Consider the following 26,789-nt stretch of genomic DNA (forward strand, 5'->3'; position numbering starts at 1 on the left):
AAGAAAAAAACCATTATTTTCATTTCTGAACATTTAACTTGGATATGATACAGTTTCACAAAACACTAACAGGCTTATACAGAATTTTTTAATCCTCCTTAAAAGGAGTAAAAATTATAGCATCTTTCTAGTTCAGAAGGGATACTATTTACCCTCAGCTGCTTTTCTCCCCAATGTAACTCCAACCTGGAAATCTCAATAAAGAAAAATTGAAATCCTACAGCAACTTCAACTCCAAATCTACATTTTAAATATTTAGTGGATTTTTGAAGTGTATTAATGTCTGCTTGATGTTAAGCTACAGTGCTGCAACACCACCTTTTATTTCTCAAGGCAAACATCCTTGCAGGACTTTTAATTTACATGCATTGACTTGCTATCTTTATTGATTTGTCATAATTTTTCATAGCGTATCAGTGCAGATATGGCCTTCCCAACTCTATTTCACTTATAAGACTTCTGTTTTTGACACGCATTAGTATATTACATTACATGCATCCCAAGGTTTTTGAATTCAAGACTGCTTTTAAAAGCAGCTGACCTTCTTTAGTGTTTGCTCCTAAATGTTTTAAACATTTTGTTAAGTATTATTTCTTCAAGTCAGCTATGTGATCAATATAACTCTAGAATCTCTACTTCAAGCAGAACCTTCAAATTATCATTGCTTTCCCCCTCCAAAATGTTCAGGTGTCACAAATATCAAATAGTACAACAGAAATTATCATGTATACACGGTTACCTTGTTAAACGGTTCATTTCTGCTGGCACTATTTCATTTGATACTAGCAGAGCAATTCAATTACGGGGGAGTGAACAGTACTACTGACAAACACTATAGGCACAGTTAAAATGAGCAAAGACTGAAGCCTCTCCCCTAAGGCTGCAACCATTTATTCTGTAGTCCCATCTCTTTCAGCTTACAGGGGTATGATTTTAAATAATTGGCTTTAATAAGGCAAAAGTAATTTTAAGTAGAAGTTGCTCCAGAAAAGAAACCAAGGTTTCCGCATTTAATATTCTTTTAGACAAAATACAAAGATTAACCTTTACAGCTCCAGAAAATAGCATTTAAAATATAATACTGTTCTTAAGTATTGCTCCTTAAGTGAAAATCACCATTACCTAAAAGCTTACACAAAAAAATAACATGGCTTCAGACTTCCACTAAACCAATTACCACTCTTCTAGACAGAAGTTACAAACAGCATCCATCTCAAAACAGTTTTTGTTACAAACCACTTAAAAGCATCAATTCCCATCAGAAGTGCATTTGTTTGGCCTTTTCACCAATTACAGTTAGCCACATGCTACCAAGTCCACTGGTTTTATTAACACTCCAGGATTCCAAACTGCCATCTGAAAATGCCTCAAGTTATTCTTTTCCTTTACACAGCTTGCTCTTTCTCCAGAGGCACACCTTTTCTTCTTCCACATCTGTGGCATGCATACATCATACATTAAATTCTCTCTTACAGTTCATTACTACTAGAAATACATACTACTCACTGCACAGTACAGCTAGCTAGCAACCAAAAGTCGGGACTGCCTTCCTCTGGATTTGAAAACGAAGTCAAGCAGCGAGCAATAAAGCCAACAAACCATGGCTTCCTACAGATTCACACCTGGGACCCTTCATCCTTTACTCTTCCTCCTCTTCAGCACCATAACCCCAGTGCCCCCAACACCCCCACGGGCCAGGCGACAGCACCGGCTGAGCCTGGTCCAGAGTGATGCACAGGCAGGCTGGCCAGCTGGCTGCTGGCGAGCAGGCTGCAGAAACAGAGTTATAAACTGCCTTGTGTTAATCTAGAGTTTTTCCTCTTCCATCTGCTTATTCTCATAAATTTATTTGCAACTACTATTTGCAACTTTATTCTTTTAGCAGAGCATCAAAAACCGGCCAACAGTTTAGACAAAACTAGTGGAAGAGGAAGATGGGTAGACTAATAATAACAAGAATCTGATCACTAGTCTCATTTATTCATGGGAAACCAGGTTGTCAAATCCTAATTCAATCAGTTCCTTATTTTCATCCACAATGAAATATTTGTCCGTTATGAGAAAACCCTGAACTACAACTACACAATGAGAACTGTTTTAAATGAGTGATTCTCAACATAGACACCTGAATGCTACCTGCTCTGCAGCCAGCAGAGGGCTGTTCTCACATATTAGGTATTTTAAATTACTACAAATATTTTGCTTAACATTACAGCATCACCATAAGCTTCCTTATCCAGCAAGGGAAAGCATGAAGATTCAGCATTCAGAAGCTGTGCCGCTCTACTCAGTTCCACCAAAAGCATGACTGGGTTTTATTATTTCCTGTAGCACTTCTTTATTTAAACAAAATAATTTTCTGTCAGACCTAAAAATATTTTGATTCCAAAATTGTGTCACACCTTGAACTATGTCCACTTGGAAGAAAGCAGTCACCAAACCTACCGCCCTCACAGCCCACGCACATAGAAAGACAGTGTGATATGACGGCTCAAGACATCCTAGAAAAGCCTTATGATTTGCTGGCAGCTTTCTTCTCCCCAGAGGCTACAGCTCTGAGTTTTAAGGGGGTTTGTTGCTGGTTGGTTTATTTTCTTTTGAGAGGAGAGTAGTTTGTGCAATACCTGGTAGAAACTACTTGCTCTACAAAAAGTATTCCTGTGCAATTTTTCGCAAACCTTGAACTGAAAAGTTTTTCCCAAGCCAGGATTTTTTTTTTTTTTTGACTACAGTACCCAGAATTTTTTCCTTACAAATTGAACATGAAAGAGAATATGAGTCAACATGTTTGAAGCTGGAGAACGGTACTTGACAAGGAAAAGAGAAAACCCCTAAAACTTAATGAACACAACGCTGTACTAGATATTTAAACACAGAGAAAACAGTCATCTAAATGCCTAACGTGAATTTTTTTTAAGTGGTAACTTCAGCATAGTTTAGTTTACATATCACTTACCATAGCCACGAAATCTGGCTGTGTGGCCTCTGAAATCAAAACCAGCCATGAATGGAATCCTGTGATTCATAAAAGGAAGTGGTTGCCTTAATACTGATGTTTTCTCTTCATAAAAACAGAGAGATTTGGAACATAGTGTATCCCAGAGACCATTGTTACTAGATCAGAGGCAAGAGGAAAGAATATCTTAATTTTTCTCTAGTAAGAAATCTACTGAAGAGATGCCCCTACTCTTCTGTCCACAAATTCCATAGAAAAAAACAGCAATTCTGGGAGGAACACCCTGAACAGCATTGCAACACCACCAGTCCTACTGTCAAGCATTTAACAGGAACGGTGTAAGTTCCAGATCATACCTAAGGGTAACAACCTACCAAATAAAAAAAAATAATCACTCCATACTGGGAATCTCATTATGCTCTAAAAACAAAAATAATAATGAAGATATTTGTCAATGGTGAAACAAAAGTTCTGGTTTTTCAGGAGGAGAAATTTTCAAAGAATCACAGAATCATTGAAGTTGGAAGGGACTCCCTCGAGTTCCTCTAGTCCAACATTCCTGCTCAGGCAGGGTCAGCTAGAGCAGGTTGCCCAGCACTGTGTCCAGACTGGTTTTGAGTATGTCCATAGATGGGAACCATAACATCTCTAGACTACTTATTCCAGTGCTTGACCACCCTTACTGTGAAAAAGTTCTCTTGTGTTTAGATGGAACTTCATGTGTTTTAATTTGTGCCCTCTTGTGCTGTCACTGAGCACTACTGAGAAGAGTCTGGCTCCATCCTCTTCGTTCCCTCCCATCAGGTATCTACACACGTTGGTAAGATCTCTTGTCCAGGCCAGACAGTCCCAGCTCTCTCAGCATCATCTCATATGAAAGATGCTCCAGTACGTCCACATGTCTCTTGTACTGAGGAGCTCAAAACTGGACATGCAACCTCACCAGTGCTGAGTGCAGAAGAAGGATCACCTCTCTCTACCTGCTGGTAACACTCCTCATGCAGCCCAGACGGCTGTTGGGCTTTCTTGCGACAAGGGTGCATTGCTCGCTCATGGTCAGCTTGTCCATCAGAACCTCAAGGTCCTTCTCTGCAAAGCTGCTTTGCTGCTGGTCAGCCTCCAGCATTTACTGGTGCCTGAAGTTACTCCTCCCCAGGTGCAGGAATCTGCATTTTCCTTTACTGAACTTCATGAGGTTCCTCTCCGTCCAGTTCTCCAGCCTGTCCATATCTCTCCAAACAGCAGCACAACCAATCTGATCTATCACCCAATCCTCCCAGTTTTGTACCCTCTGCAAACTTGATGAGGGTGCACGCATTCTTATTGTCCAGGTCATTAACAAAGGTTAGAAAGTACTGGCTCCAGTACCAACCCCTGGAGTACACTGACGACTTCCCTCCAACTGGACTTTGCACTGCTGATCACAACCCTCTGGCCTGGCTGTTCAGGCAGTTTTCAATCCACTTCTCTGTCTATTTATCTAACCCATTCTTTGTCAGCATGTTGACAAGGATGTTTTGGGATATAGCATCAAAAAACCTTACTCAAGTCAAGATAAACTGCCCTCCCCTCATCTACCAAGCTACACCTTGTTGCAGAAGGCTAACGGGTTGGTTGATCACAATCTGCCTTTCATAAATCCTTGCTGAACATACCCAATCACATCCTAGGTGCATCTGATATAACCCAGCTCACTAGAAACTTCGTCTCCACAGTCACGAACATGCTTATGAGGAAGCACCTCCAGTCTCCTTCTCAAGTTCAGAGTTGTAAGTGGCAGTCCAGAACTCCCTTTGTTTAAGAGTCTACAAATGAGGTGAGCCTAGAAGGTCTCATCACTCTTCACACAGATTTTTGACGCGTGGGATTTTTGTTCCTATTCTCTTTCATAACAGTCTCCAGGAAAGACTGACACATAGCCACAGTAGTAGTGCAATGCTCCATAGGATGTCCAAATCCTCTTGCATTACTAACCAAGGATATCCAGCTCTTTGCTTAATGACTACCATCCACTTCTGAGAACTTGGGAGAGCACCTTGTATCTTTCCCAAGAACAGGTACTTTACCAAAAGCAAGTCTCAAGTTTCTGAAAATACTGACTCTCCTTGATGGCACCAAAACATTGAAAAGATTGTGGTAGGAGGAGAAGTAAATAAACTTGCAACCAGGAACCAAAGGCACAAACAAGCTATCTACAAACTACTTCACTGTCCCTAAGTGAACACAGTCCTACTATGTAGTCTCTCAAACAACTTTGATAAATTTGTGGAAGAAAAGCAAGAAGAGGAAGGAAAAGACATAAGAGGTGGCATTTTCAGAGATAGGTAAAGTATATATAAATCCTTCAGATGCTGTATAGGATTATGCTAACTCTTTGAGAAACAAGTAATCCCTCTGGTTCATTCAGGGAGGAACAGTTCTGTACAGGACAGGGAGGGAAAGCACTGTAGTCTTTCAATACAGGAGAAAGGAGTTTTGGTGAGAAAAATGCTTCATTACTGCCCAGAAGAGACAAAAGCAAAACAAATTATAAAGTTTAGCTGCTCCACAGGCCAACTGACATACCAAACAACAACTTTGCTTACAATACTTTTCAATAAATATGCCTCGGACTATAATTAGTTTCAGTATGTTATCACTTAAACTTTATGAATTAGTAGAGAAAAATCTACTATACCACTAATCAAAAAGACTGCCACAAAGGCCCAGAATATATCATACAACTAAAAACTTCTGTTACGCTCTTTCTGTATTCATGACAGATTTCATAAATACTGTCAAATTGGCATGTCATTAAAACATGATTTCGCACCTTAAAGTGGTTTCTGGTGAGCTAAGCAATAAAAAGAGTTGAGCCAGAATGACAACTAATGCACCTGTTCTGAATAAAATCTGGTGGCTCAGATCCCTTTAGAACCAACAATAAAATGAAGCTTTCAGCTCTTACAAACAGCAATTGAATCCACAGTGAAGTTCCTAATCCCAGGAAACTTTGATTAAATAAGCATCAGAAGGTATTCTACATAAACACCACTGCCAACTTAATATTACTTCCAAGTTAAAAATCTCACTTAATGCAAGTGCTTTTTAATTAACAGTGGAATTTACTTGCAAAGAAAACTCTTTATAATTAGTATTCTTACAATTAATTTATTTTTTGAAAGCCAAAATATATTGCTAGTCTTAATCTTATTAGTATTTAAGAATTTTCCACCAAGGCTTCTACCCATTTTTTCCATGAGTATTGCTTGGCATACTATATGTCTGAACACCCACTTTTTAAAGCAGCTTCCTTCAAAATATTATCTGATGACTGTAGAAAAACATTGTCTGTTTGACAGCTATTATGTTTTTCATTCTTTTTTCAACTAAATTCACAACAGGATTTAGGCATCTGTGGAAAAGCGATGGAGAGCACTCGGAGTTTGTATGCTGTCATTTAGAATTAGTGTTGATGTATTACCTCTGTCACAGCCCAGTGGTGTAAAAACTGGTCCAGATCAGTTAGGTAAAGACGGACAGGTGAAAGCTGTGTCTGGCTAATATGTGGTTTTCCTCTAATGCCCTGGAGACTAGTCAACTCCTCTCTTGAAAACCCTAGAGAAAAAGAAGCAGTACAACAGTATCACAAAACAAGCCAAGCACTGTTCTACTTCAACAGCATCACTGAAAAAAACTGCCTTTTAAATTAAGCCTGCATAACATTTTTTGTCAAAAGCTCTTGGTTGGTATTTTAAATTAAGCATATCAAAATACAAATTATGATTTCTGAAAGAAAACAAAAATATTTGAAAAATCAATGGCATACCCATTTAAACTATAACGTGGTCTAAAAAAACACCTGTAAGAGGCCAATGTTATCCTACTATTTTCAAGGGATGCATCTTTAAAAAAATAAGAAAAAACCCCATGAATAATGCAAGACAATTCACCATGTAGTCACAGTAACTCTTCTAAAATAACCTAGGGTTTAAAAAAAAAAAAAAAATCATTTGGCTAATTATATGTAGCCAGGTATTAGATGTTTTAGTAAAACAGGTCTACTGCTCCAAAAGTCACTTTGGCTTTGCTTTCATTTTCTCAGTTATCAGAACAGCTCTCCCTTCGCTGTTTTAAGAAAAAAAAGGTATTTTTTGAAAGGAAAGTAGTTGAACATTATGAATGACTGAGGTGATGAAGAAAAAGACACTTTCTTTCTACCACAGGACAAGTTACTGAAAGATATTTCTCAGCAATATTATGCCACTTTAACCATTGTAATTTCCCAAAGTTGCATCACCACAGAATACAACTATTTTTATATCCGAGTAAGAATATAGTAGCAGAAGTAATTCTGCTCCCATGCTGACTTCGGGCAGCTCAATTCAACATGCTTTGATTTCTTCATTCTGATGGAATGTTTTTAATAGCATAAGCATGTCCACAGGAAGTCCCAGAGGCACTCATTTATATTGCTACAAGCCAATAAAAGGCATTTACTTAAATCTAGAAAAAAATTCTTGTTCATGTCATATGCTGAATTTAGGTTTTCCTCATACTTTCCAAAGAAAGTTGCTAGAATGAGGAAAAAGTATGCAAATATTCAGCCCAAAAGGCAAAGTGTAGAAATAGGGTGTCAAAAATCAGATCAAGACAAAAAAGGGTATCTCTCAAAAAATATGTAACAAGATTAGAATTATTTTCAGGAAGTACTTACTACACCATTTATTCTAAATTAAATCCCGTAATTGACTATCAAAACAAAGTTCATTTTGTTAATTCTGAATTATGACATTCACATGGATTACCTATAAGGGTTGAAAACAAGAAGCTGAAATAGTCCACATCATTCACTGAATTATCCTGCACTTGGCACTTCCAGCCTGCAAAGGATGATCTACACAAAACCAATAGCAGATAGTTTATTAAAAACCATATAATTAAGAATTCACAATCTACCTGCAAAATACAATTAATTAGCATGACTAAATTGTTAATTTTAGCATTCCTGTTTCTAATGCTGTTGTCAGAATAGCATCTTAAATAGCTTCAAAAACACACCTTTCTCATTTCAAGACAAGTAATACCGAACTTTGTACCCCTACATGGGCTTAGGTTGTTAAGTTGATTAAATTACTGAGATGACAACTTCTCACGAATACTGGTATAACCTTTACTAGAGTGATGACAGCCAACACACAATAAATTAAATTTGGTTTATGACCTTATTTGGTAAAAGTCATTATATTACAAAGCTGGACTGTATTTTTCATTGTACCCGCTACTTTTAATACAGTTCTTTACATGAACAATACATCCCATTTAAAAGCAGTCTCAGCATCTATTTTAGAGCAGCTAAAGCTACTCAACACAGAACTAAATTAAAATCTTGCTTTGAGATTTAGAACACAAAAAAGAGCAATATGCAAAGACAGGAGCAAACCTGTTACCAAAGCTGCCTGACACCTCTCATTTTAAGGGACATCTGTATGAAGTGGAGCACCAGCCTACTTTTGTTTCTCGAATTAGAAGCCGTATGTGCTTCTGGAAACTCGGAGCAAAGAGACACCACTGACCACCTAACAGTAACATCTTGCCCATGTATCAGTGCAGAACCAGCAGAAAGCCAGGGACTGGGAACAAGTACATCTCACACATGCTTTCCTCAAAAGGCTGCCGCTCCAACCTACATCACACTATGCAAAATGCGTATTATTCGAACGTACTTGTATGCTGCTCTTGGCACTTGCATTGCAGACTATGGATCTTTGCTACAAGAGATTACTGCTTTCTGCTCTTACAATCTTGCAAAATTTCAGAGCTTCCAAATGCAGTTTTCCAAGCCAACTATCTGCCTCAGATCACATTTTTCCTAATTTCTCTCCACTAGCAGCCAAAATAGCCTAGCTCATGGGGAACAAAATTCTGGAAAGCTCGTTTTTCAGAAATTTTTTACAGCTTCATGCTTTGGGAGCAAAAATACCAAATTTGGAATACCTTTGTGCCAGGCATATACATTTTTCCACCCCATGAAAATCCATTCACAATATTTCAGCAACCACAAAAATGACACCTAGAATATGCATGTGTCTTGAGCTACTCAGAAAAAAAGGGAAAAAAGGAATTTCAGAATTTCTTTAAATTAATGATTAAATGCTGAATTTTTTCTGACTACCACATGGGATAATTTAAAGCTCCCACTTTACATGGTATCCTTAATGGCAAATCCCTATTTCCAGGCACATTTCAGGCGACCTAGCCGACTTTGCAGTGCAGATAGCTCTGCACGGTCCCTTCCAGATCCTAGGAGGCCTTCAGTCCTCCTCTGCGCCTGGCTCGCTGCTTCCATTTCTTAACCTGTAGTCTCCCAATCTCTCTCCGTTTGTAAGGCTGCCACTTGGCTGCCAACACTAAGTTCTCCAGAGACAAACCCCTTGGCCACGGCCAGGAGCCTTCTCCCAGGAAAAAGGAGAATTTATTCCCTCCTTCCAAGGAGGTCTCAGTCCTATTCATTACAGCACCACAGAGATTTCACACATACTCAACTAAATCAGCAAGAGGTCTTGCAACCTATTTCTCCAGAGATTCTACCTAGGGTGAACATTCACACAAGAATTAGATCCATATACCAGAAGAGAGAATGAAGCCCGCGTTCTGCTCACAGCATAGGGGAAGAAGCTGCCTGAATCCAATGCGGAGGGACCATGAGGTCACTCATTATACCATACTAAGCATTGCAGAGCATGGAGAGCCAGCAGAATTTAGGACTTACTGGACACAGAAATTCGAACTGTGATGCAATCACTGAGCAACATGATGGGAATGCAAGAGGTTGGAAGAGATACATCAGATGACACGCTGCAAAGGGAACTGGGGAAATATGAAAATACAAAAATCTTGGGCAGGAAGACAGAAAACATGGAAAGAAATTGTGATAAGTCCGAATTCAGGGACTAGGGACTTGCATGACAAAGCTAGTTAGCATCTGGCTTAAAATAATAAAATATAAAAATATTTTCCCATGCAACAGTTAGCAGATGTGTCAAATTCCTCATAATTGGACTGATGGATGCAAGAATTTTACATGAACTCCAGAACAGACTGAACCAAAAACTCAGATTCACTGCAGGCTAGCAAACACATAAACTGCAATAGGTTCAGGAGATCCCTAGACACAAAAAAAGGATTCTGAAGCTTACGGCTAAATGTCTGGAAATTTTTCAAACACTTCAGCAGTTTTGGTTTTCTACCCACATTTGTCTATCTGCACACTCACAGAACAGGACAAGCATTTGAAGCACCCTAACAGCATGCCGAGCTGAGTGCCACTGATGTAGACATAGAGGAAGCAGAGAGAATCGCTGCTGTTTGGCCCCAGGAACATGGAGGCAATATAAGACACAAACCCTCAACAGAGCTATTAACCGGTTTTAATATTCATCTACAAGCAGAGCTACACTGAGACACGCACACATAAAACCAAGATCTCCACAATCAGTTGCAGTTTACTTTTTTGAAAAAGTGAAAGCTATTAAATACGTAAAAGAAACCTCGATGTAGAAAGAGCATTAAGGTTAAAAATAACCTAACATTCAACTTAGAAAATGACAGAGAAAGTTGCCTATAATCTTCAGTTTGGTGGCTTTGTGCATATGCCTTGGAGTATGATAATATTATGCGTCACATTTTCTCTAAAAAAAACCACCTATGCCTAATTCAAATCATGGATGAATGGATCAATCGGGATTATGCAATGTAGTATAATATAGCCTACCTGTTACTGCCTTATTTATTGCATCATCTATAATATGCACAGCGTATGAGGCATGAGATGGTTAAAAAAAGTAGAAGAAAGTATTAGCTCACAAATTCAGGTAAACAAACAGGTTTTAGGCATTATCCTGGATCATCCTCCTATCTATATCACAGAGATTCTATGAGGTGCTAGATAAATACTTTTTAAAATTGGAGGACAGGAAGCCAGGGGTAACACATTGCTCCAAATATCATCAGATGGAGTATTAATTTACTTCTAGAATAGAAAAAACCCACATTATTCATAGTGGAGGCTTCTCTCACCCATTCTTTCTGCCAGTTATCACTAGCCCTGCAACAGTTCAACAGTGAGTATATGAGGGCAGTAGCAGCTGTGGAGCAATACAGCTTCATGCATCTTAAAAGAGCAGCACTAGGACCCATCTGATCTCTACTGCTCTGCTTGCACTTACAGTGAAATTGAAGTCAATCCTTTGCTTTCAAAATAGAAAATGCTAAATATTCTGAAAAATCAGTGCCCAAATGTTTTCATGCTAAACTAAATACATAGAGGTATTTCTATGTACCTCTGTCTACACCTCCTCTTTGTCTCAGTTCCTAATCTGTAAATTGGGAAAACTATTACCTCCTCATCTCCTACAGCTGTGAAAATTCTTAAGTACAACCCAGAACTCCACGGGCAGGGGGAATCACTTCGTTTTCCAAGTGGGAGATAACATGGGCAGAGGGAATCACTTTGTTTTCCAAGTGGGAGATAACACAATAGACAAAACATGGAGCCTTCTACTGAAACAACAGGGACAAAGCATAACATCACATAAACACTCCTCCAGTGAGCACAATGCACTCAATACAGAATGTAAGATGGAAAAACATGAGATCATGTAATCAAAGACTAGATAAGGATCTCACAGATCTATCATAACAAATTAAGACCAAGACCAGTATCTTCGTAATATTACAAGAACAGCATTGCAGCATAGAAGTTTGTTTAAACACAAGTCTAGCCAGTTGTCAATGCCTCAATTACCTTAGAACCCAAATGTCTATAATGTAGTTAAAGCTGCTTAATTTTGAGGTTCACATTAAAGGAAATCAGAAGATAAAAGAACAAAAACCAAATGAAATTTAATTCTAGAATGGATGTTGATGTACTACAGATACATTACAAATCATTTCAAAAACCTTAGTTTACTATATTAAGACTACCATGGATAATTAAGAACTATATGCACTTTTAAAATGTTTTCAAGATGCTTGTAAATTACATGTTAGACATTTAACTAAAAAAAATTAATAGCTGATTTATAGGTGGAAGAGAGGTAATAAGCATATAACAACCTCCCTTTTTTGAATAAATTTTTACTGACAATGGGAACCTGTTATCAAATTGCATATGAGACCTCTCCAGTCAGCTAGTCCAAACCCACATTAACTATGATGAATTATGTGTTGTAATTTCCATAAGGTTACCTGCTCTCCATGAGAACCTTTCTACTGAGGTTTAGAATTGCACCTTTATGTAACCTGCTCCATATACCAAATGGTATTAAAAGAAAAGCTGAATCTAATTAACTTAAAAATCACTGCTTCTCTTGCCATTAGCATAGCAAATATTTCTCAGTCACAGCAACTGTGCAATGCATTCCTGTTACCATTTGCTGCTAACTTTTCTTTCTATTCCAGATGAACCTCACTACTTTTGTTCACACTGTTGTTATTTTCATGTTGGGCTATATCACACAGCGGCAAAATAAAACAACTGCATTTTGTGCAGAAGCGGTTATTTCTCAACTACAGACTACTATCTTTGTGCTTCCCGACCCAAACTAGCTACCAATTGATTTCTGGTTCAGGTTTAAGGTGTTAGTTTTGACTTATGTAGTCACAAGGAATCGTCGGGTAATTTAGAGGTCTCTGGTATGAGAACTCTGATGAACCTTGATGCAGTAATTTTAGAAATTATCCTTCCGCTTGTCCTCGTGTAAAACACATTGCTCAAACTCCAACTCAGAAAGCAACGCACCTATCAAGCACAGCACGTTTTGCTTAGAATTTGGGTTGGATTATTTTCTTTTGGTTGTTCAGCAGTAAAATTGAAAAAAGTATAACGAATCTCAAAAACCCTCAAGCTCAGTCTTCAAGTATTTTTAAAGTAAAACAAGAAAAAGCAAATGCAAGATCCACAGTTCTTGTGAGGCACTGATGCTATGACCCTTTTGTTCATAAATGCAGGGGTTGCAGAACTCCAGAAGTGTAAGATCAAGGGTCTGGGTTTTCTGTTCAAGGAAACTAAAACCCAATTCTTTCACCCTCCAGGAAAGTACTTTCACTGCCATAATAGAGAATATTCTAGTGCCGAGTGTTCCTGAGGCTTTACAGAATTATTTAAACATTCGCAAGAGAACAGCCTGAGAAACCTAACTTAAGACTATGGTAAGTGATCCCATTTTAAATTTATTTCCTCAACCGTTGATCACAGATTTAAACCAAGGCCTCCCACAATTGTTGTTTTAATTCTAGGTTATTAAAATCATTCTAAAGGGTGTTTCCCCTCTAGTTCTTTCACTGATACTTCTGCTGCTGACGGAACATGTAAACATTCATAAGCACAGCCACCAGCTGATTCACTCATTTCCTGAGAAAATCTAACTGCATTCCAGGCCTCAACCGAGTGAAAAATTAATAAAATTAATATAATTTATTTCCATATTATTAAGTACAACCCCTCAAAATAGTTCAGTGACTAAGTCACTGCATTAGGCAATAGGAAATAAACATCCCCTCCAGATGAAGGCAGTGAACCCAGATTTTCTGTATCCTCAGCAACTGCTTTAACCAGAGATAAAGGCTTTCCTTTTTCTTTCATCTTCCTATTTTTATGACCTGTGCCATCTATGACCTCTCAACACCGTGAGTCTGATATCAGCCCAGAGAGTTTATCTATCAAGACAAAACTGTTCAGCTATTATCAGTACTCACCAGGAGCAGGAGACTTCCACAGAGATACTACAGCATCCTTCTCTAAGAGGACTTTATTCAAATTCTTCAGCACACCACTCAGGGGTCACTCTCTGAGCCCAGAAACACCCCTCTGCTTAATAAAACCACGCTAGGACAACAGTGTACAGATACGTCTTCTAGCCAGCCTCTTAAGAGGACTATTATGAACGTCTCATGTTTTACACAGACACCTAGCTACGTAACTAGTAGCAGCACAGGCAACCATTTAAAATGGTGCTTACATGTAAAAAGACCCATCAAATATGAGGTAATTGAACAATTATGGAATTAGCTATTCCATAGCTCTCGCTTGGCAAGTATGTTACAATATATCCTAAACACTCCCATGTTCTCATTCTCAGGAACTGTGTGTGTATAAAACAATATACACTGGAAGGAGCAAAACCACATGCAAATACCATACTAGGACTGTTCTACCTTTATGGAAGAAATATACAAAACATTTTCCCTCAGCATAGATACGTACTTGCACTACTGGAAATATGTTCCTTTAAAACACTAAAAAGCCCTGTGCCAATATTTATCTCAGATTTGGCATAGTTTATTCCCCTTTAGCCTTAATGGAAAATAATTTCTGTCAACTGAAATGCAACTGCAATAAAGTATAAAAACTCTCGTTCCTGCATCAACTTAATCAGATCAGTTTTGTGTTACACTGTTAATGAGGATCACCACTCTGTTTTCATACCAGTTCTTGAAAAGACAGGAAACCAAAACTGTCACAAACTGATGTTGCAATCACTTAAAAAAATTTTAAAAATAAAAATTATTCTTTGAATACTTCTCCACCCCTGTACCCATCTCATCATTCACACCAACTTAGCTCCAGGTAGCACAGGTCCCGAACATAAACTCTGACAGCAAGTGAGGAGTTTTTCTCTTCCTTATTCCTCTAACAGGTTACCATATGTAGGCAATAGTTTGTTAGTGTGAGTCTTCTGTTTTAACTTTCATCACTTTTGAAGGATCAAGTGCTTCCATTTGAAGATGTGGCAAAAAACAACAAACAGCTGCAAGAAATTACGAGGGATTTGAGGAAAAGTATGAGCCCTATTTTAAGAAAACAACAATTTGAGCTATGCATTGTTGAAAGTAAGCCTGTCAGCTACTCATTTGCTCCATGGATGCAAAGGTTGTCTGAAGAAAAGAACTGCTTACACATTATAAACGAGAGCACAGATCAGAAGAAACATTCACTAATGAGAAAATGGCATTTACCGACCGGTGCAGCAACATAACTCTTTTCCCCTTGGTTAGGAATATCAAACTACAAACCACCACCTGGGGACAAATTTAGAGGGCCATGTCCTTAAACACAAGCTTAGCCTTCTCCCTCTCTCAAGTCCTAGACCTTTACATAACAGTGAGCATGGAAAAGGAAATTTGCTGGCCAGATGTAAATGAAGGAATGCACTGTAACCCACCCCAGGATCTGACTCTCAAGAACTATGGATCTTTTCTGATCTTGCAGCAAGGAGGACAGATCAAACTTTTACCCTTCATCCTCAGTGGCACCCAGTCAGGGAAATACCTGCACTTTGAAAGCACAGTCTTCTTTTTAGTTTATATTCCATAGTGCCTTAAGCATTTTTGTTACCTTTTTAATACTTTCCTCCCTCATTTTTGTTTCTAAATTGAGGAGTGTGAAAATAGAGCCAGAGAAAGCACTTCACAGTGAACAGAGACCTTACTATTCTTAAATTTTTCTTAGCAACCCATTCATAATTACTACACCTTCCTATACATGTATACTTTGACTTATTTTCCAAGATGTACTGAGTTGACTTTCAATCGTACCAGTTGTAATGACTTGAAAAATGTTTTCTCTTTTTTTTTTTTAAAGAACAAACCTAGCTTATTTTGGTAAAAAATTTTATTTATATTTTCCTTTTTAAAAAAACAACTGTTCTGAAATCTTTTGTACACTTCTGTATGAGAACTACTGTATTCAATTGCTCTACCAGTGTTGTTATTCACAATAATGGATTATAATATCCTCTCCACATTCTCTCCAGCTTGCAAATACTTTTTGGGAATATAATGTTTTTCTTTTTCTTGTCTACAATAATGCATTCAGTAAGTCTTTAAGTACTATATAGGCTCTTCTTTACCTACATTTTGCATTCTCACTATGCCTCCTCAAGCTATACTGTCAAAGGTTGCAGATCACATAACTAGGATGACTAAATAAAGTAAAAGTAGTATTCACTTACAAAGGAAATACCTACAGAAAACTTTAAATGCTATTATGACCATAAAACATCTCTGGGTAACATATTTCGAGACACAGAATTTTACATCTTATACCAAACAGACATTAAAATGTCCATCCCAGTTCTTTCTAAACACCAGATTCCTGAGGATAGCAGGAACCAACAAGCATGCCTGGCTGCTTGATGAGACACCAGCTGAGCACCCTCATTATTGTCTGGAAAGCAACAGAACATTTTAAAAGGCACTACCTCTTAAGGCAACAGTCCATTTACAGTTACAAGAAGCAGGATGCAAGTTACCCCCAGAGTTATCTCGAACCTGTGAAGACTAGGAACTCCCACACAATTTATGTCTCGCTGGGAGAGAGCACTCAGCTTTTATTTATATGGTCCTCACCCTTCTCCTTTCTACAGCAACAGAAACAACAACTCTTTGCGAGACCCCAGCAGGGAAAGAGCCCCACAAGAATAAGAAATGGCTGTTTGAAGCCATTGGAGATCTCATTTATGGTCACTCTACTTCAAGAGAGAAATGCCATAAATTAACTCCCATTGTTTTTTTTATCCAGGCAGTGAAATATTATCTGTCCAATTTTCTATTACAGTGAAATGATTTCCAGACACACTGTTCCAATGGATAGAAAGTTCTAAAAAAAATATTGTGTGCATAAGGCACATAAATAAATTGCATTTATGTAATTATACTGAGTAGGTTTTCCTTATTTGTACTTCAAGATATGTTAAGAGGAGACACGAGAACTTTACCCGTAAAGTCAGCAATCCAGCTTCCTACTTCATATATTTGATCACAATCTCATAATCTGCACTTTTTAATCCATATTTCATAGAACAGAATGCATCACAGTAAGTACTCAGATTATATATTAATCATCTTAAGTATCCTACCTTACACAAAAGGGAAGGAAAAAAGCTAAATGTGTTTACAAGAATATCTGCCATTCAATCATCGCAAAGTCACTAAGAAGTAGCAAACAAAAACATTGAGCCTAACAGTGACAAACTGTGTTCCTCTGCAACTGTTACACAACAGATTTTGGTATGTAAACAGTAGACCTCCCTTTTGTCAGACAAACAAGACAACCTACCATATAAAAGAAGGTGAGTTTACAACATTTAATATGTTTCTATGTTTGATGAAAAGATTTGCCTGAAAGCCAGTCTTCCAAAAAGTACTCAAAAAATAAGCGTATACATTACTAGTCCTTTAAAAACCATTCTGAAGTAGCCCAGCTGCCCTACAAATGTAGAAAGTAGGCGTAGATAGATTACACCAAACATTTTTTCCAGCTCTACGTATAATACTGCTAAAGTTTATGACCTTAGCACGCACTAGACCATCTACACTTAATAAATTTCTCCATTCCTGGAAAGAATTGTATACCTGTGCATATCCACATCCTTAAGGAATCACCAGAACTCCACCATCGAGATAAAGCTAAGACTGGAATTTCAAACCAAAGTCCACTTCATGCCAAACATGTTCCCACCCAACACTTAAACCAGTCATCTTTAATTAGCAGAGAATTACTATTTGATTATTTATCAGTTATTCCAATAAATCGTGAATTAAAAATAAATATTGAAGTTAATTCTTTTAGAAATGTGGCACAGTGCATCAAGATGAATGGTTTGTCTCAATATATCAAAGTAGTACCACTGAAAGACCGCAGAAAAATCCATCCAGTAGATTTGATGCAAAGACTTTCTAAAATACTTCCCACACCCTTCCATTTGTCTCCGTAAATTCAAGCTCATCAGAGGCCGACTCAGAGAACTCATCTCCTTCCAAGCCACTACCTCTCATTTCTCTCAGTCTGAAGTCACAGATTGTTCAATCATGCTGCTTCACACCTTTCCTCACCTGTTTGTATATGAACAGGAGTGGGAAGAAATATTTACACCCCAAAACCCTGGCAGGATTCCATCTCTCAGAATCCCACCTCCTTTATTGAAGTTATTTACATCTGAGGTCCCACACAGTAGGCACAAGCCAGGCATTGGAGAACAGCTGCAAAATTAAACTAAGACAACACCTTCTGTCCCTCAGGTCCTTGGTCTGTGCTAACCAGTAAAGCTTTAGTGAGTATAGACCAAAAGCATGACAGAAACCATCTTAATTTTCAGTAGTATAGTAATCACCCTCCCAGGTTCAGAAAGCTTCCCATTATATAGGGGAACACTGTCAACGTAACCTTCATTCTCAGCACACGGGGCCCACCATGGTCACTTAATGGGCCCCTGCAGACCACCTGGCTATTCATTTCACCATTGCAAAAATAAGACGTGGAAACTATTAAATGTCTTGAAAATTCATATCTAGTCAACAAAAAATTCTAAAAGTTAACATGCAATAATTATAATTTAATGTTACTGCCTGGTATCATCACAGGGCTGTGGTTTAAGCCATCTGGATACATTTACTATCTACTTTTATAGTTTACACACACACACACAAAAAGCTGTGAGTTCCTTGAGTTTATAGTGACTGTTCCCAAAATAACTGCAACAGTCTTATTACCATCCATATGTACTCCCACCAAATCCACCTTAACGTAGCTTCTCCCTGGCAAATATACATGGGTAGGTATGTGCATTCTCAGATGCATGTAAAAATGTACATGCTCTGCCAGACAAGAATAATCCGGAAATAAAGGTTTTTAAAGAAATTAAGAACGATTACCAAGTACAGCAGTGAGCCTCTGACACTCCTGAATGCAGCCTATTCAAAGCGTGACAGATAAGCAGGTGGCATAGAAGAAAAGAAATTTATAAAAACTCGCCTCATACCAGATAGAATATGCATGTACTGGAGGAAAAACAGTGCCATCTACTGACAACAGCTGTTTTACTCATAAATGATGCCTCCTGATGAACTGATTTGTATCAGTTTCTCTATGCAAAACTCTCATAATCTAAAATCACAGAAAAAGCATCCCATGAACCAGATTGTGGCACAGAACTGTGAAATTATATACATTTTGTTATAGTACCATTCATTTAAAAAACGTGCATGTTTAAGTCCAAGGACCACAAGGGCTGCAAATGACTACCAGAACTTACCTAGTCCCTCTGCTTCCTGCAGGGCTTTACCTCTGCCATCCATGAGATACTTTTGTTTAACCTGATTTTAAGTATCTCTCATGAAGTGTATTTATCCCCTTCCTAAACAGCCTATTCCAGCATGTAGAAAATTTTAGAAAACATTGCTAGCACTCAAACCAAGCATTTTTCTGACAGTTAAGGTCTGTATTTCTAATCCTGCTAAAACTGTGTTTTTCCATTCCTTTTCAACAGCCTTTTTACACACACAGTTCCCCCTCCTTCCCAGCCTTATTTGCCTAACAACAAATTATCACAATTTACGGACTATCATTCTTTGACTGCTCCCCTTTAAATTCAATGCAGTTTGTTCACATGGTTATCTAAAAGCTAGCCACAAAACTGGACACAATAATCTAGCTTGGCTTTTCTGATAGGAGATGGAAAATTAGTTCATGTATCCTGTGTGCAATGACAAGTTATGAAGCTCGTGAAGTCTAGCTAAGGTTCATATCAAGAACACCTACTCCTGTTTCCTTAACTGTACAACTTCTTCTCCAAGGAAGAAAATCTACCAGACTCTTCTGTTCTTGAGAGATTAATATTAATTGTTACTTATCTCCCTCTCTTTGCATGCTTAAGTTGTCAAAGTGCTTTTTTTTTTTTTTTTTTTGGACATCCCCCCCTCAGCAGCCATTAACATTTCTGATATCATCTCAGTTCTCTAATTCTTCAAGGCATCCTAGGATAAAGTTTGTAGGATAAAAAAAGTCTGTGGTGGTGACAATTAAAAAAAAGTAGTCTTTCAAAAAATGTATTTCACCTCTATATTAAAAAGCTGAGCCAGAGCTAAAAAAAAAAAAGTAATCAATAAGCCCTTTAAAACTTGTACAAGTTTTTAAGCTGGCTATATACGTGAGAATGTATTTTCAATGCTGTTGCATTCACTCTGTCTATAAAAGACTCATTTTAATCTTTTCAAGAACTTGCATTATTTTTCAGATGTGTTTCCAAAGAAACCTGATCAAGTTCCTGTTTATAACACTAATTCCTCTCAATGAAGTGACAATAGCCTTATCAAAGAAAAACAATGCACAATCAAGAGTAATATCTCTTTTCCAAGTTCCATCAGAACTTGCAGTCTTCCAGAAAGGACTGTTTGGCCTTATCAATACGAGAAACTGCACTAGTATAACTACATCAGTATTTTTTTCCATCTAGTTACTTCAGATTCTTGGGTAGATAATCTACAATCTTTGAATACAACTTAGTTTAAAACACGTTCCAAATGCTATAAATTAAAATCAGAAGACTTTCTTTGCACCTCAGAAAATGAGAACCTGCACCTCCTCCTCTGCTGTCAGGATGTAACCTACTTTTGGCAAGAACACTGCCCTCCAGGTGCCTCCTGTATCTTCTACCAAAAGGATCAAATGCCCACAGCCCACCTGCAGTTTTCTGATTTTCATTTTTGTAGTGGTACTGCATTGTATATAGGATATTATAAATTTTCTCACCATTGCTTCATATGTTAGTTACCTTATTCACATGTTATACAACTAATATGAACAGGTCTGTATTTGACATTGTTTTGTGTCATATTTGAATAAAAAATGTTTACAGTCCAAAAAGCATTAAGAAAAAAATCATTTTAAGCATAATTTATATAAGCTTAATTCCTGCTTATTTATCTGAGGTTCAACAATATTAAGCAATGTAGAAAAGCAAGTATATTTTTTCCAGAAGCAGCAAAGCAAAAAAAACCAAACCCTTGTGAAATCCCAGCAAGCCTTCCACTCACTTCAGTGGAACAGCAGCATCTCTTCCTGACTTCACAGGCAAACCTACCCTCTTTCAAGCAGGACAAAAATAAGAGCATGAGTAATTTCTAACAAGACACTTCTCTGGCAACTATGATTTGGCTATTTAAGCGTGGCAAGTATAGGAAAAGAGAGTTTTAAAAACCTGAAAGGAAGCAGAACGTAAGAATACACACTGGTTGGTTATTTTTCACTACAAACAGTGTCAGGTCAAAGTATTTACATGAAAAAGCTGCAACCAGCGGTAGAACAAAGATCCCTGCTGATCATGTTTTTTAGTGGAGGGTGCTCAATACCGTGTAGCCTTACAGGTAACTGATACAATTTTGTTATCAAGGGTTGGAGAAAAATCATTCAGTGCGAAGACAGAGTCGAAGTGAAAGGCTAGGAGTAAAGTTTGACAGAAGCATTAACTTTCTTCATTATGCCAATTCTGGCACACTATAATGGGGGATTTTTTTTGGCAAACCAGTAACAAAGTTCATTCTTAATGAATAAACACTCACACTGGGGTGGTGGGGTTTTGGTTTGGGGGTTTTTTTTGTTTGTTTTGGGGGTAGGAGGGTTTTTTGGGGGTTGGTTTGTTTGTTTTGTTGGTTTGTTGTTTTCCCCCCACACACACAGAGCCAAGCAAGGCGCACGCCCCCCGTTGTACCTCATGTGCAGTATCCCGATGAGGGTGGCCGCCAGCTCGGAGGACATCCGGCCCATAATGCAGCAGCGGCTGAGGCAGGCGAGCAGGCCGGCGGGCAGGCAGGGCAGGAAGTAGACCAGCTGCACCAGCCGCCTCTGGGCCTCCGCCGGCAGCAGGACCAGGGTGCCATCTAGCGGATCTGCCGGCACACAGACAGGGAATCAAAACGCTGACCCTTCCCGTTCTTTTTACACAAATTCTTTCTTACACAAAAACTGTTGCAATTGGTAACAATTCCACAGCATAAGCAGCTCATGCAAAACACTGCCAACAATCCCGCAGGGACCCCGCTTTTTTCTAACTACTCTTATTTAGTCAAGGGCCCAGGGCACTTGCTGAAGGGAGGACAATATAACCAACACTGGGGCAGGGGACGGGGGACAAAAAAGGAGAAGCAATATCACCAGAAGCAGATTTCACAAAAACTGAAGCTTCTAGTCTGTCAGATTAAAGTCCTGCTAACTTGAACTAAGGATTTTAATCTTTTTTCTAGCCTTTAGGAAGCGACATGTAATAGAGGTTAATATGAACTATGCAAGGGACTGAAGCACCCCTGCCCCCCCTCCAGACTTCACGTTCACCTAGGCAACGCCTGCATTTCCCAAGAATTGCAACTTCCCTGCCAAGCGATGGACAAAATTCATTGTGCTGTAGTGTAAAAGTCTTACCGTATATTCGAGCAGCAGTGGCTTGTAAACTTTGTAGTAATTCCTTGTTCGAACGAGAAGCAGCGGAATGAATGATATCAATCAACTGATTCGAAAGCTCAGGGTTTCTCAAGCCAAGCAGAGCAAGCTGCTGAGGTAAGCCAGCCAACCAACGAGATAAAACTTTACTTCGACTTCTAAAGAAAGAGGGAAAATTAGTTGTGGGGGCAGGGAGGGAACAAAAACCCCACAAACTTACTCTTTCCAGTCTTGACGAAGTTGCTTTAATGTCAGCTACAACTAAATTACAATAAACTGCAATACTGTGATTTGCTGAGAATATTTCACCAGAAGATCTGAGCACACTGGTGTTACAGTTACATCAGTAATTATTTGATCCATAGGTTTTGCACAGCATATTTTCAACTCTTTCAGAAAGTATTTGTCTGAATTGACTGTATGCTGGCAAAGCAACATTTCCATTTTATCATTAGTTTTATCAGTTTATATTTAACGAGTTATGAGTCAGGTTAAAAAACCACAAGACTACTACACCCTCAACACCACTGATCCTCCCAATTAAGCTACTACTATTTACACTAGACTTTCAAATTCAGTTCTACCTTTGCTGACATCTTGCTTGTCAATTCAGATACTTCTTGAAGCAGAACGAAAAAGTAGGAACTGGCAAACACAGCACCGAACAACCTTATTAACAAAGTGTATTGTCAGACACTCTCCCCTTGACCATGCAGCCATCTGTTACAGAAGGCTATCACGTTGGTAAAGGACAATTTGCTCTTACACATGCTAGCTTGTTCCTGACTACCTGCTTGTCTTTTATGTGCTCACATCTTAATTCCACATAAAGGGCTGCATGATCTTTCCAGGGACCGAGCTGAGGCTCATCAGCCTGAAATTCTCCAGATTCTCTTCAAGATGGGTTAGTAACAGTCTTTTCCCAGTCATACAGAACCTCACGCAGTCACCATGGTTTTTCACGGATGACAAACCACAGCCTCACTTTCACGAGACAACTTTCTCAGCACCCTCAGGTATAGCCCTGCTTACCTATCTGGCCCATGGGTTCCACTACATTCAGCTGATCTAATTCTTCACTTGCTAAATTTAAAGAGGCTTTTTATGCAAGATCTTACTTGTTCTGCTGGAACATCTAGTTTTCTATTGACCCTACCCAGAGCCTCAAGCAAGCACAACTGAGGTGTTTTGGCCAATTCAAACATGAGTGGAAGGAATCCAGTAGCTGAGGTTGGCCCTGCAGTTCTTGCAATTTGGGCTTTCTTGGGCATAAGTAACTACAAATGAAGTCAGCTGAATGAGGTATCAAATGATCTTGCTCAAAGATTACAATACTTCCATGTATCTTCTGCTACAGCTTAGTACCTTTAAAAATTACACTTGCTTCCTCTCCAAGCCCGCCCACCCCCCCCCCCCCAACCTTAGTGCACAGGTAGGACACAGAAGAAGAAAGATCAATCACAGAATTATCGCTTGCAACTGCCTGGTTGATTTTTACATTTAAAAAAAATCCTGTTAGTTGCTAAGTGCACCAATTATTGTTTTGTACAAATACACCTCTTCCCTCTTCTCCCATTCCCTCAGGTAATATAGCTCTTTTGGTTTATTTCTCCTTTCCGCTGTTCAGGTAATGCTTCTGAACTACATGTCACCAGAAAGTTTGTATTGGCACGCTCCTGCTTTGTGTGTTGGTCATTAACGAAGTTTAGCTTCCAGAGAGCTCTGAGGAAGTGTTACAAGCAGACACTCTCCAGTTTTACAACTCTCACTGTTGCCACCTATGTACTTATCCCACTGTACAAACGCCCATTCTTTAAGTGAGATGCCATTTTTTATACCAAATCCAGATTGCACTACCTGCCTTTAGAGGTAATAGTCAAAGTTTTTACTATCTGCATTTTCACACACCAGTTCTCTCAAGTCTCTGGAATAAAATTTACCTAATCCTTGTCTTTTGCATTCATTTGACAGCATTCAATTCAATTTTGTTTACAGCACCGTTGTTTCCATATCTGACAACTCTGACCATCCCCTGTGTTTAACACAATTTATAATAATCTTTACCGAAAAATGTGACAAGATATTATTTATATTGAAGAACAACCTTAATTCATCCTAATTTCAGACCCACTTCTTCACCATCACACTACAGGATAAGGGAAGAAGCTTTTGCTATTTTCACATCCTATCTTTCATGGGCTACAATTTCTACAACACCCTGAGTTATCAAATCAAGTATCATTTATAAACCAAAAGCATTTCATCAACTTACTACTGAAGTGATGATCACATGAAAGAAGCTGCCGACTGTAAATCAAGAAGTTTAAAGTAGGTCTTCAAAGGTGTCAACAAGAGTAGCATAATGATGATAAAATTTATTTAGTTTTCAAAAGACTGACAAAATCCCTCAGCAAAAACTTTTTAAGGAAACTAAGTATCCATGACACAAGCAGGAAGGCCCTTGTGTGGAGAGATTAATTGTGTTTAACAGAAGGAAAAGCCTGGAAAAGAGACAACTGAAGTGGGTAAGTTGGAGGTAGGCTCAACAGAGGTCTCAAATCACTTGACATGCAAATGGTGGATAGGCATAAAATGTTTGCTTTCTCTTCCCACAGAAGAAGTGGGTGCTGGTATCAAATGAACCTAGAAGGAGCCAGGATCAAAACAAACAAAAGAAAGTTGGTCTTCTGACAGCTGAGCTTTGTTACTCCTTACCAGAGGATGCTGCAGTTTTTAAGACCGGTCCAAGGAATGACCAGGAAAGCTCATGGAAAAGACACACACCAAGTGATACTAAACACACAGAAGGTCTGTGCAGTGAGAAAGTACAGGCTTCAAATTCAAATTGCCTTCTTCCTACAGGATCTCACATAGGTCAGTGTTGAAGGCAGGCCGTGAGGCTAAATAGCCTTTTAAGTCTCTACCAGTATACACATATATGCATATGTGCATCTGTACACATACACACACACTATATATGCATATATACATACAATGACTACGCGTATGTGTGTAGCAACTAGAGGTGAAGATAACTAACATTTAGACTAAAATATTAATGCTGAACCTTGTAATAAATCAATCAAGTTTTCTTCCACAGGGCAACTACAGGCCAAAAGCTCCTACCTAGCCTTTGAATCAGATACACCTAAAAATAAACAGCTTCACTTAATGTCCTTGGAAGATGTTCCAACATGAACTCTGCTCCTCTTAGACTGCTCTTGACAAGCTTCTGAGAAAAAAAAAAAAATAGGAGAGCAGTCACAGGAGGGCTGAAGGAGCTATGACATCAAACTGAACAGAATAACATGAACATCATCCAGATCTACTGCACAGTCCACATCTTGAAATGAAAAAACCCACTTCTTTCTAAAGTGGATCAGTACAGTACACAAACATTATGTCATCTTAAAATGTCTTGTCAGACATAAGTGCAATTATCCTTTTTGCAAAGAATTTTCAAGATTTCATTCCTCTGTTACTAAAAATATCAATTCCACATAGAAGACTAAGAACAACAGTAGGAAAACTACTGCTATTTGTGATATCTAAAGATAGAAATTTAAAGCTTTCTAGATAGATAGATGATCACATGAAACTGCTCAAGGCTTGCAGGTAAGTACAGAAAACAGTGGTTATGTAACCCTCGGGAAATTAGTAGAATGAAAAAGATCTCTTTCACTCCAGGTGAAAAGAGGAAGAAAATGGGATGTTCACAAGCCTTTTTCCTATCTATCTTTCAAATTCCCTATACTTTTTATAATGCTCATAGGGTAGCATTAGATCTTTCTGGCTGTAGATCTAATTACAGATACTCGGGCATTACCACAACATAAGATCTAACAAAGCAAAGGAGTTGCAGGAAAGAACAATTTTCCCAAAGCTTGACTCAGCTAGTGGATGTCAGTACTTCTGGGGGCCCTGAGGTTTGCTTTTGACCTAGTAGCAGAAACAGGTATCATGGGTATGATCTTATGTCCCTTTCAAGTTCTCAAACAAGGTAGAATTGATGCAGCCCGATATATGTTTAAGGATTTTACGTAGCTGGAACCAAATGACTTGTCTGAAAAATATCTTCTGGAAAAATTAAGACTTGGAGAGAGTTTGGACAAATCTTAGGAGGAAAAAGTGGAATAACAGCAATATAGAGAATAATCTCCTCTTACTTGAAGCAAGTCAGATATCTAATAGATGCGCGAAACTTGGAACCCAAAAGGACAACATTTTCTTAAATCTAGTCTCCTTAGAACCATGCACCAAAACCAACAGAATTCTTTTCTTAAACAAGTTTTTCTTGACCGTTAGACAGACATTACCAGAATCACCAAAAGCGCCAAGTCACAAGTCCACAACCTCGGGCTAAAGTAATGGAAATGCTCCATGGCTATAGCTGCACAGTCTTGACACATCTACTGACTATCACATAGCCAGTAACAACGAGCTTGCAGCACTGTACTTCAAGTTAAATTTTAAATCATTAAGATCTATCTAGTACTTATGTCAAGAAAAAAAAGACAACTAATACACATCTCAATCTCACAGAACCTAAACTTTCAAATTTCAGTGACAGACTGTCAAAAC

The 26,789-nt window shown here is 38.4% G+C and overlaps 1 protein-coding gene across 1 annotated transcript in view; it reads right to left on the reverse strand.

Annotated features, from left to right (window-relative positions):
* Positions 1-26,789, reverse strand: part of TEX10 (testis expressed 10) — a gene marked incomplete at its 3' end in the record, with an annotated part of 62,236 nt that overhangs the window by 12,761 nt on the left and 22,686 nt on the right. Inside the window, exons 7-10 of the mRNA XM_081996838.1 lie at positions 22,191-22,366; positions 21,484-21,661; positions 7,744-7,832; positions 6,420-6,553 (exon numbers count right to left, since the gene is read on the reverse strand). Of these exons, the coding sequence (XP_081852964.1) occupies positions 6,420-6,553; positions 7,744-7,832; positions 21,484-21,661; positions 22,191-22,366 (577 nt within the window). The remainder of the gene's footprint in view (positions 1-6,419; positions 6,554-7,743; positions 7,833-21,483; positions 21,662-22,190; positions 22,367-26,789) is intronic.

The sequence above is a fragment of the Phaethon aethereus genome, assembly GCF_964289735.1.
Source record: "Phaethon aethereus genome assembly, chromosome: 2".
NCBI classification, from domain to species: Eukaryota; Metazoa; Chordata; class Aves; order Phaethontiformes; family Phaethontidae; genus Phaethon; species Phaethon aethereus.